The 10851-nt window shown below is 33.8% G+C and overlaps 2 protein-coding genes across 2 annotated transcripts; both read right to left on the bottom strand.

The window, feature by feature from the left end:
• Positions 1–800: 800 nt before the first annotated feature.
• On the bottom strand, positions 801–1784 carry LOC125064295 (UPF0728 protein C10orf53 homolog). The gene is made up of 3 exons (XM_047671258.1): positions 1683–1784; positions 1506–1591; positions 801–1133 (listed from the first exon to the last, which is right to left on the bottom strand). The coding sequence occupies exons 1-3, from the start codon at positions 1771–1773 to the stop codon at positions 867–869; spliced, it is 444 nt and encodes a 147-aa protein (XP_047527214.1). The 5' UTR covers positions 1774–1784; the 3' UTR covers positions 801–866.
• Positions 1785–8498: 6714 nt separating this feature from the next.
• Positions 8499–10250, bottom strand: LOC125063951 (cytochrome P450 6B2-like). Its single transcript, XM_047670684.1, has 2 exons — positions 8873–10250; positions 8499–8679 (listed from the first exon to the last, which is right to left on the bottom strand). The coding sequence occupies exons 1-2, from the start codon at positions 10224–10226 to the stop codon at positions 8507–8509; spliced, it is 1527 nt and encodes a 508-aa protein (XP_047526640.1). The 5' UTR covers positions 10227–10250; the 3' UTR covers positions 8499–8506.
• Between the last annotated feature and the right edge of the window lie 601 nt (positions 10251–10851).

The raw sequence follows: 10851 nt of genomic DNA, 5'->3' as shown, positions 1-10851 counted from the left end.
CCTGTAAAGCTGCGACCACACCTGCAAGATACAGCGATTACAATATACAAAATGATATAATTGTTCTAGTTATCTTGTTCGGTCATTCCTACTTCGTTTGATCGTACAGGTGCTGTCGATCCTTAATGGTTTTATAATAAGATTGGTTAATTGTTGTCTGTTCGTGATCGATGTATGATTTTACATATAAAATAAATGTATTTAATTTATTGTTAGCGGACTGAACTCGGGAGCCTTGTAACTTGTTTCAATATAACAAATCAAAAATCATTGTTGTTTTATTTTTAATTACCTTCATTATAATGGTTGTTGGCCATGATATACCTATAATGACGAATTTCAAGTACAGCTGTACATATGTAACGTTTTTTTTATTTGACTGTATTTAGGTTTTTATTTAAAGTCCCGCTTGTCGAACGACTGTCTCGTCTCGTTCAGAATTGTCGTTATGATACATTTGTGGCCATTGCTTTACGATCTAGATCTTGCTTGAAGATCAATATTTTCCAGTGTTAGTGAGGAAGGCCTTATATTCTTAGACTATTCATAATAATAATTATTATTATTATGTTCAAACCGTGATAATCGAATGTTTTTGTTGTGTTGTTCTTATTTTGGTTTAAATTTTCTTAATTAAACTAACGAAACCTTCCAAAACATTAAAAATTATAATATGTATACTAAATGGAATTGTTATACCCATAGAAACCAAATATGGCTCATTTTTTATAGTTTGGGGTGAGTTTTTTTGAGTGACACTGGCTATAAATATATCATTCATTCATTGAGGGCAGTCTTTCTTTTCAATATTTAATGTGAAATATTATTTTGAAGATTAATTCCAGCTCGGTTTAGCAACGACAATATTACTTTTTTTCAATCACTTCAATGCACGACTCGCATTCTAAACAAGTATCGAAACTTCCGTCAAAATTGAACGGCCAGTAGTCTTTCGGAGAGTATTCGCTTCTTCTAAATATTTGGTCTTCAATTAGTGCCCAGGACCAGAGGTAACTTCGTGCTCTTAGGAATTTAGCTGATGATTCAACAACGGCATTTATAGCTCGACGACAGACGGAGTCGCGTTCCGCAGCCGCGTTGAATAAGAGATTGTTTATGTTGCACCTGAACACCTGAAATGTTTAACTGTTTACGTGCAAAAGTTAACTTTACTAAAATTAACTTTTGCAAGAATATTAGACATTCTTTACATTGTAAATATGGCAAAAAAATGGGAACTAAGATGTCGTGTCCCTTGTGCCTGTATTTACACTCGCTCACTCACCCTTTAAACCGGAACACAAAAATAAAGTATACTGCCGTTTGGCGGTATATCTGATGAGTGGGTGATACCTACCCGAACGGGCTATTACAAAGCCTTACACCCAAGGAATTCCAAAGAGCGGTTGTAACAATTTATTTCTGTATATCCATGTAAAAATGATTTAAAATTCATTTACAAAAACAAGCAACGGTAATACATTAATATTGCTTATGATTCTTACCTCATGTCCACACATTTCCAACATGCAATAATTTATATATTCTACAGGTACGAGATCTACACGAAAACCCAATCTTTGAAGATATTCTATTAAAAAAAATTGACAATATTTTTAAAATTACGATTAAAATTGATTTTAAAATACATTTAGCATAAGATTCAAATTATTTTGACTTACCTCGTATGCCACATAATTTTTGTGGTTTATGTGAAACTGTGCCAAATGATTCGTTCGGTCCATAGTAAATCCTAACATATTGCATCGACATTATCACAGAAATATTTTCATTTGTTGATTATGATTATTTCAAAATTCAAAATATGTTGTTAAACAACTCAAGGAACAGATAAAAAATATCCATAACTGTCATCTACAAGTCTTCCATACAATAAATATGTAAATTGTACCAATGTTAATATTGCCAGCTTTAATCTCCAACTTGATATATTCATTAAATCCTTCAAAATGTTAAAAGTATTAGTGTATAATTAAATACTAATTAATTATCTTTCATTTTGTTAATTTTTCACATTAACCATTTTATATATTTACTCATAAAAAAATTCGACGTTATTAGAATTTACACTCTTATTTTTATTTGGCAGCAACGAAAATAAAATGGCTTTCTGTACCATCAACTTCATTATTTTTTGTTCTTTTTACTAAAAGTTTTGCATTTGAAATATATTTTTTAATCGTGGTCAATGGTTTGATTTGCCATATTAGCCATTCAAAAAGAAATAGTTATAATAACAGCATTTTTTTTCAATATAAGTATATCATACAATTTTAAGAATTAAAACCGGCATAAGCCGTGGCAAGACCTGATATAAATAAGCAAACTTTAACGTGAAAATTTTTAATGTGATCGTCTAAAACAGGGATACTACGGATGCAACTATGTAAGTAACCATTCAAAATTATTTAGAAAAGTGTGCTTTTTGGCAAAGTCTTTAACTATTAAAAAATAGAATTAAGAATGCACATGACAAAATAAAAATGACTTGGAAAATTATTAATTGTGAAACTGGTAGAGGTGGCAGTCGCAGCTCCGAATTGAACTTAAATTATAATAATAAAGTCATAAATAGTGAACGGGAAGTTGCTTCAGTTTTTGAACAATTTTTTGCTGACATACCAGTTTCTACAACTAAGTTACTTATTTCTTCTCCAGCAGTTGCCGAATCATTAATGAAAGAAAATGTACGTGAATGCAAATCAAAATTTAATTTTACCCCTGTAAACACCAATGACATAATTTGTACATTTAAGTCATTAGACATTAAGAAAACTGCTGATCTATGGGGTATTTCTGTAAAGGTGATTAATTCAATTATTGATCTAATTGCACCTTATCTTGCAATAATATTCAATGATTGTGTTCAACGTGGTGTATTTCCTGACCTGATGAAACATAGTAAAGTCATTCCAATATTTAAATCTGGTAGCTCTTCAGATCCTAACAACTATAGGCCAATCTCGATACTACCAACCCTCAGCAAAATATTTGAAAAAATTATTTTAAATCAATTATTAGCATATTTCAATAGATACAATCTGCTTCATAGAAAACAATTTGGATTTACGAGGGGTCGCTCGACTACCGACGCAGGTATCGAACTAATAAGAAATATCTATGAAGCCTGGGAGAGGTCGCAGGATGCCTTAGGGATTTTCTGCGACTTATCCAAAGCCTTTGATTGTGTTCAACATGAAACTCTGGTCAGGAAACTATATCACTATGGAATTAGAGAATGTGCACTCGACCTTCTGACTTCTTATCTTAACAATAGAATTCAGAGGGTTGACGTTAAAGGGACAAGGTCTCCTGGGGTCTTAGTTGGTATGGGGGTCCCACAAGGATCAATTCTTGGACCTTTTCTATTCCTCATATATATTAATGACTTGCCCTTTCTTGTTGGGAACAAACATGATATAGTATTGTTTGCTGATGATACCTCTTTGGTTTTTAAAATTAATAGGAAACAGGTACAGTATGACGATGTAAACAATGCTATGTCTGATATAGTACATTGGTTTAGCGTAAATAATCTTAGGCTGAATAATAAAAAGACTAAAATTGTAAAATTTAGCACACCAAACGTGCAAAATGTAAAACCCGATGTACTTATCAATGGGGAATCGATTGATCCAGTTGAAACAACTGAATTTCTTGGCCTTACTCTTGATGCCAAATTACAGTGGCTCCCCCATATAAACGGATTGGCGGGTAGACTGAGTTCTGCGGCATTTGCGGTCAAAAAAATTAGATTATTTACCGATGTTGATACGGCTCGCCTAGTTTATTTCAGTTACTTTCACAGTATAATGTCGTACGGTATTATGCTTTGGGGTAACGCAGCCGCTATCCATACTATATTTGTGCTGTAGAAGAGGGCTATTCGCGCAATCTATAACCTGGGAGCCAAGGAATCTTTGAGGTATAAATTTAAAGAAATTAAGATATTGACTGTTGCTTCTCAATATATATTCTGTAATGTTTTGTATGTACGGAAAAATATTAATGTTTTTATGAGAAAATGTGATTCTCATAACGTTGGTACAAGGAACAAACACAATCTTGTTACTCCTGTTACTCGACTGCATAGAGTCAGTAACTCTTTTGTGGGGCAATGTATACGCTTCTACAACATGATCCCATAAAGCGTTCAAAATGCTTCTGTTGCGAAATTTAAAAAAATTGTAAAGGAACGCTTGTGTGCGAAAGGTTACTATACAATTAGTGAGTTTATGTTTGATAGCACACCTTGGGAATGAAACGATCGCCTTCTGGCTGTTTCTACTCATATATAATTATGTATATAATTAATTTGACGTAAAAAAAAAGTCCCGCTGAGTTTCTTTCGCCGGTTCTTCTCAGGTCAGGGTGTTTTCTTTTTCCGAACCGGTGGTAGTGTTTAACTTGACAATCAATAAGAAAGTGTAATACTTCTATATTGAATAAAGGAATTTGAGTTTGAGTTTGAGTTTGCAATTTTTTTCACATCTGCGGGTGCAGATTTTTTTTTTATAAAAAAATATTTAGAAATAAAGTAAACTCTCAAAGTGGAAGAACAAAATGGTTTTTCATATTTTTAGCAGAAATAGTAGCAAAAATTGAAAATTAGATGCATTTGATAAAAAGCCATATTGCCGCTTTCTCGGGATCAAGTCTCAGTCTCAATGCAGAGGTTCATAAATCGAATCTGCACTACTGTACAATTGTTCACTTTGAACACTGCCTGGTGGTGTCGACAAAAATCTACGAGCTATTTGTATCACAAATAATCTTATATGTAGTTAGGCGGGATCTTAACACTATTTTATGATATTTACATGCGTCAGTATTGTCCTTCTGCAATTGTTTTTTTTTACTCTAGCTCTGAAATCTACTAAGCTCTTCTGCCCTTGCGAGAGTAGGTTTTACCGCATATTTTACAATCAGCTTTATCCCAATCATGTTCATTTGGTTTAAAATAATTCCAAATAACTCTTTGCGTCGGAGGTGACATTGAAATTCAGTTATTGTAAGTAAATTAAAAATCGTAATGCTTACTGTACGATATGCAAATGATACACAATAACAAACGCGTCGAATTTTTTCATCGAACGAAACTTCGCTCCTATTGGTCAATGCACGCGCCTATCGCCGGCCCCACGAATTTCCTTCTTGTAGCAAATTGTGCAACATCCGCATCCGCATGCAACTCCGCATCGATTATTGTATTGCGGATGCCTAAGTTGATGATGGAAGGTCCGCATCACGACAGTATACTTTATTTTTGCGAATGCATCATCCCTGGTCTAAAGGTCCTAGCTTCACGTCGGGATAGCTAGCTTGGTATTTTCAATTTAGCTATCCCGACGTGAACGTGAATGTTTGCCCAATGCATGGGCATTGGGCAAACATTTGTCAGGGTTGCTTACGTGTTTTTTTAATTGGCGGCTGGTTGACCATCTGAGTAGTGTCGATTTATCGTACACGCTTCTAAGCATCTTGGCACTCTACAGCGCCTTGAATTTCTGGCGTGCCAACATTCTTTCACACATTTCCTCTTATTGGCAAAGCTTTTATTTGAATTCTATAAAAAAGTTTTAAAATGAACGTGAATTTTAAAACCTTTATATAGAACTATTAAAATTTCAAATTACAAATTTCTATCAGTTGGTAATCCCTATTTCTGTGCCCTCTTACATAATTAGCCGTATCCTACCAAACCAATACAACCTACAAAATCCAAACAAAGCCCATAATTTTCAAGTAACTTACGTATTTATTGTTAAATTAATTAAAAATAAATACATAACTATTATAATAAAACAAAAATCCTCCGCCACATTTGTCATTCAGTCTGAACGCGATAAACACAAAAACTAACGAACGGCAGCTCTAACGTCTTCATCAATTGATGGAGCGATTTACAAGGAAAGGTTAAGTCAATAAAGAGTTTTGTGTTCATTCGCTTAACTATAAGTTAAGCGAATGAACACAAAACGACGATGATTGTTAGGACGTCGGAAAAAATCATGCCGAATACTTATGACATTTGAAGTAAATTCATAGACTTAAATATAGTGTTGTTGCATATCGATAGTTCCTATCGATAGACAATCGATAGTCTTGATAGTAAAGGTGTTAGCGATAGTATCGATAGTCAAACTATCGATAGTTCTGCAACACAGCTTATATACTCTATTCTACCATAACTGGAGAAAAGTCAAATTAACAATTTTTGACGGCAAATCAACGCCATTTTATTTGTCGAGAGTTTGATTAATCTATGATGATCGTGGCCTGTATCATTCCGTAGCCTGGAATTCATTTGTGGGCGAGTAAAATTTTTTTAAGTGAGTTTATTTAAAAAAAAGTAATACATTATTTTATATAGATTCAAAGACAATTGACGATGAAGATGATGAGTTCGTCACGGTGAATTCTCTTTAAGGCTTATCTAGTTAGTCGTGACTGTTTAGTGCTGTTTCTCAAAAATGTTTTCAGTCTCCTCAACGAGGTAAAGTATGCTCTAGTGTTGCTGTTGGCAATACATGTTCACGAGAAGCTTGTGAATCATGGGGAACATTACTACGTTACAGTTGTCCAAAGTTTTAGTGCTAGTGTTTTAGTGGGCAAGGGCCCGCCCTTGCGCACTAACCGGAATAGTTAGTGCGCAAGGGCGCACTAACTATTTTACACTTTGCTTGTCACACTATAAATCCCACTTAAAAATTTAGGGCTATAAAAGTAGACTGCGCTATGCAGGTCCCAAGTATTAGCTCTAAGCTTCTTGGGTATTTACAAAAACTTATTATTATTGAAAAAAAAACACCAGTAAAATTATTGACTATGTTTAGATTGATAACAAAATCTTAACATTGAATCGTTATCAGCAATTAGTTAAAGTTTTTCAAAGCATGCGTTATAGGCAAAAGAATTTCAGTAAAATGTATCACACCGTTGTGTCTTTCGACCCATCGATTTTCGCACATTGCTATTAATATCTTGTGTTAAGAATCTGGTATAAGACTTTTGATTGATTCTATCAGTACAGTCGAACGTACTGAAAAAATGTAAATGTGTGAAAAAAAATTCCGACACAAGTTTTAGTACCTAAACCCTTAAATAGCCTCCACATTTTCCAAATTAAGTAAATGAGCATTTTTTTTATGTTATCGGTAGGCGGACGAGCAAATGGGCCACCTGATGGTAAGTGGTCACCACCGCCCATAGACAATGGAGCTGTAAGAAATATTAACCATTCCTTACATCACCAATGCCCCACCAACCTTGGGAACTGAGATGTTATGTCCCTTGTGCCTGTAGTTACACTGGCTCACTCGTCCTTCAAACCGGAATACAACAATACTGAGCATTGCTGTTTGGCGGTAGTATTTCTTATTACAGTTTAAGCACTTCTGAAACTTCCACTCATCGCTGAAGCTCTATCATAGCCTTTACCAACACAACTTGTAGTATGTATTCCATAGATTTCTAACAAGTTAATTATGCATAGTGTGATAATAATAATAATCGCCAGTAATATCAGAAATAAGAAAAAATCTAGAAAGTTCTAACGTAAATGTGACGTAAATGAACAATGTTCAGTTTAACAAATGTCTATTGTTCGCCAATCAGTACTGAAAAAACTAACTTCCCCACACTAGATATCTGGAAGATATACTCGCAGATTTTTATAATTTCACTATACAAAGAGTATTGAGCATTTTTGCTGCCACTTTTCAAATGCGACTTCAGTGTTTCATATCCTGCTTCGAATCAAACTAACAAGAGGAACGAAATGTACCGTTATTCACCTGTTTTTTGTCCAAAATATTTCCAAAATAAATATGGCATAACAATGGATTGAAAAAAATAATTGAAAAGCGTTTAATGATTCAATCTATTTGTTAACAATTTGAACCCCCAAAACGGGGTGTTTTAAAATTAAAGTGGATATAAGTAGTTAAGTGTAATGGTGTTGTATTATGAATAAAGATATATTAATCATAAACTCTCAGTAGCGCACAATATACCTGTGTTATTAGAAAATCGCATGAAATACGTAAATCTAAGGTTTGTTTATCTTTATTCCTACTTCAATTGGAATAAGTTATATGTACATAAAGGATTTATTCCAGCACGAAGCAAGGTCCCTGTTAAGTAGTTTTAATTAAAAGTACTCGCTGCTATGATTGTTATGATTAGTATTGTCATTAAAATAGATATTATTTGATTAATTTAATTTACTTGAGGTATAAAAATTTGATAACTGTGATATGTTTATCTTGACAGCAGTAATAAAATAATACGTTTCGAGATTATTAATTGATATGATAAGTAACACTATTATTGTCGGTATACATAATATGTACTTAGGTTACAGTTCCATTGTTATGTAATTTCAAATTGTTAAAACATTTACAATATTTTAGATTTAGTTACACCTAGATTTAAGGTTGTTAATAAGTAGTTTACACATGAACGAGACATCAGTACTGGAAAGTTATTTATTTCTCAATTTTAGTTTTAGTGGTATACCATCTTTAACACCCTGTACCACATGTAGACGGTGATTTAGCCTCAATTTTCTATGTGTTTTTCCTGAAGGTTCCACCGAGAATTTACGCAATAGTGCGGCGAGTCCGGCTAGTGACTGCATATGACCTAAGCGAGCCCCTGAAACGACATCGTAATAAAAATATTTATAAATGAATATTATTTTAACCGGAACAATACTAGGCGTGAAAAGATATATATTTTTTAATAAACATTCAACTTAAATTAAATAGTAAATATTATCTGGAAAGTAAATAAAGTAATAACTGTGCTAATATTTTTACTTTTTAAATAAGAGTAAAATATAACATACCTATGCAAGCTCGAGGTCCTTCTCCGAAAGGCAAATATACGTATTTTGATGTGATATCACCTGTCGCAAATCTTTCTGGCTTAAATTGTTCTGGATTTTCATAATATTTTTCATCGTGATGTAATGCGCTTACAGGAATAATGATTCTAACACCTGGATCTATAGTTATACCGAGTTGTTTGATTGTGTATTGACTGGCGCAAGTCCTATTCAAAACTCCTACAGGTGGGAGCATTCTTAAAGCTTCTTTGAACGCCAAGTCTAGAAGAGTCATTTCTGCTACTGCTTCGTAACACAATTTATTATCGTATTTTGATAGGACTTGATCAATTTCATTCTGAATTTTTTGTTGTAAATCCGAATTGTAAGCTAGTTCGTGTAAAGCGTAACTTGTCGATGAAGATGAGGTTTCGAAACCGGCAGCAAAGAAAACAAATACTTGAGCTACCAAGCACAATTCATCCATTTCCAGTTCGACTTCCTTCGGTGTTCCGTCGGGGTGTCTGTGTTCAATAGATTCTCCTTTTATTGTGCCTTTTGCTGCTAGACTTAACAGGAGGTCGACAAAATCGTTTCTACCTGAAGGTTTATAGTCTCTGTGTTTAAAAACTTTTGTAATCATTTTAATAAAAAAACTGTCTAAGTCTTTATTAAGCTGCATAAAATAACTTCTAATTTCTGGTAAGATTTCGTAGGTACCTAAGGCCAAAATATCTGTAAGCGATCTGCTAAAAATTTCTCTTCCCATATTTCTAAAGACTGAATTCTCGTTGGTAATCGTATCCATTTCTATGCCCAATCCACAAGCGCCTATAAATTCTGTAGAGAATCTAGCCATTAGATCCCGTACATCACACTCTCCACCGTTTGCGACAATGTCATCACCTAAATCATGAAGTTTTTCTGCACATTTGACAATTAAAGGAAACATACCCTTCAGTTTAGCTGTAGTAAACGCTGGAGTCAACCTTTGGCGCACAAGCTTCCATAAGTCACCGTCAGCACTGAAAATATTTTGTAGGAGAGGCTCCTTTTTGATGTCTCTACCCAATCCTCGAAGGTAAAAATGTGCGAAGTCAACATTTAAAATATCCCTCGCTATATCTGGATCTCGAATGATGAGCTCTGGTGTATTACCACAAAAGTTTCCTACCACTTTCTCATTGGGATATTTGTTATACAACTCGGTGGTGGTAACAGTAATACTCTTGATTCCAAATACGTAATTGAAGTAATTACCGAAGATAGGCCAAGGTCGATCATATTTTACATTTCTCTTAGACCAGTAGTCATGATTTCGAATTCCGTAAAAATAAATAGCTATCACCAAAACTATAACACAAAAAATAAACATTTCGGATAACTTCGTATAAGATGCTTCGAGCAACTTATTATGTAATAGTCTGTTTATATGGTTTTATACAAATTACCTTTCTTTATTGTGCTTATCTCGAGATATGATTTGAATGTGCACAGATAAGAAATAATATTTGTTTTAAAATTAAGATTTTAAACATCGTTGACAAAAGATTTGCGTTACCGTAAACACATTTTCTTTGCATTATTAGGCGGTTCGTAATAATGTTATGGATATTAGGTCATGTTAAATATATTTTTAATGAAATAATTCTCTGTATTGGCTATTATTGTCGTGGCAATTTTACCATTTTACTTTGACATGGCTTCGGTTCCGCTCACATTTATTCGACTGTTTGTAGGGTACATTTTTTACATGTATAATATCACTATAATCTCGAACACCTCATACCACCAATAGAATATATGTAGAGGCACTTACTGGCCAATTGTGATCCTTAGTTACAGATTACAAAAAAGGTTACTACGAAATGTAAAGAATCATATATATAGTAAAAAGTACGAGGTCTCTGGATCGATTCCCGGCCGAGTCGATGAAAAAGTTCATTAGTTTTCTATGTTGTCTTGGGTCTGGGTGTTTGTGGTACCGTCGTTACTTCTGA

The sequence above is a fragment of the Vanessa atalanta genome, chromosome 5 (genome assembly GCF_905147765.1).
Source record: "Vanessa atalanta chromosome 5, ilVanAtal1.2, whole genome shotgun sequence".
Lineage (NCBI taxonomy): Eukaryota > Metazoa > Arthropoda > Insecta > Lepidoptera > Nymphalidae > Vanessa > Vanessa atalanta.
Note: the sequence above shows the minus strand (reverse complement) of the source record. Positions and strands in the feature narration are given on the sequence as shown.

Excerpts from the sequence above, each read along its gene's own strand:
- LOC125064295 (XM_047671258.1), bottom strand. The coding sequence starts at position 1,773 with ATGTCGATGCAATATGTTAGGATTTACTATGGACCGAACGAATCATTT. Across the intron at positions 1,592-1,682 it reads AAAATTATGTGGCATACGAG|AATATCTTCAAAGATTGGGT; the intron begins GTAAGTCAAAAT and ends TTTTTTTAATAG. Across the intron at positions 1,134-1,505 it reads TGGAAATGTGTGGACATGAG|GTGTTCAGGTGCAACATAAA; the intron begins GTAAGAATCATA and ends TAAACATTTCAG.
- LOC125063951 (XM_047670684.1), bottom strand. The coding sequence starts at position 10,226 with ATGTTTATTTTTTGTGTTATAGTTTTGGTGATAGCTATTTATTTTTAC. Across the intron at positions 8,680-8,872 it reads AGGACCTCGAGCTTGCATAG|GGGCTCGCTTAGGTCATATG; the intron begins GTATGTTATATT and ends ATGTCGTTTCAG.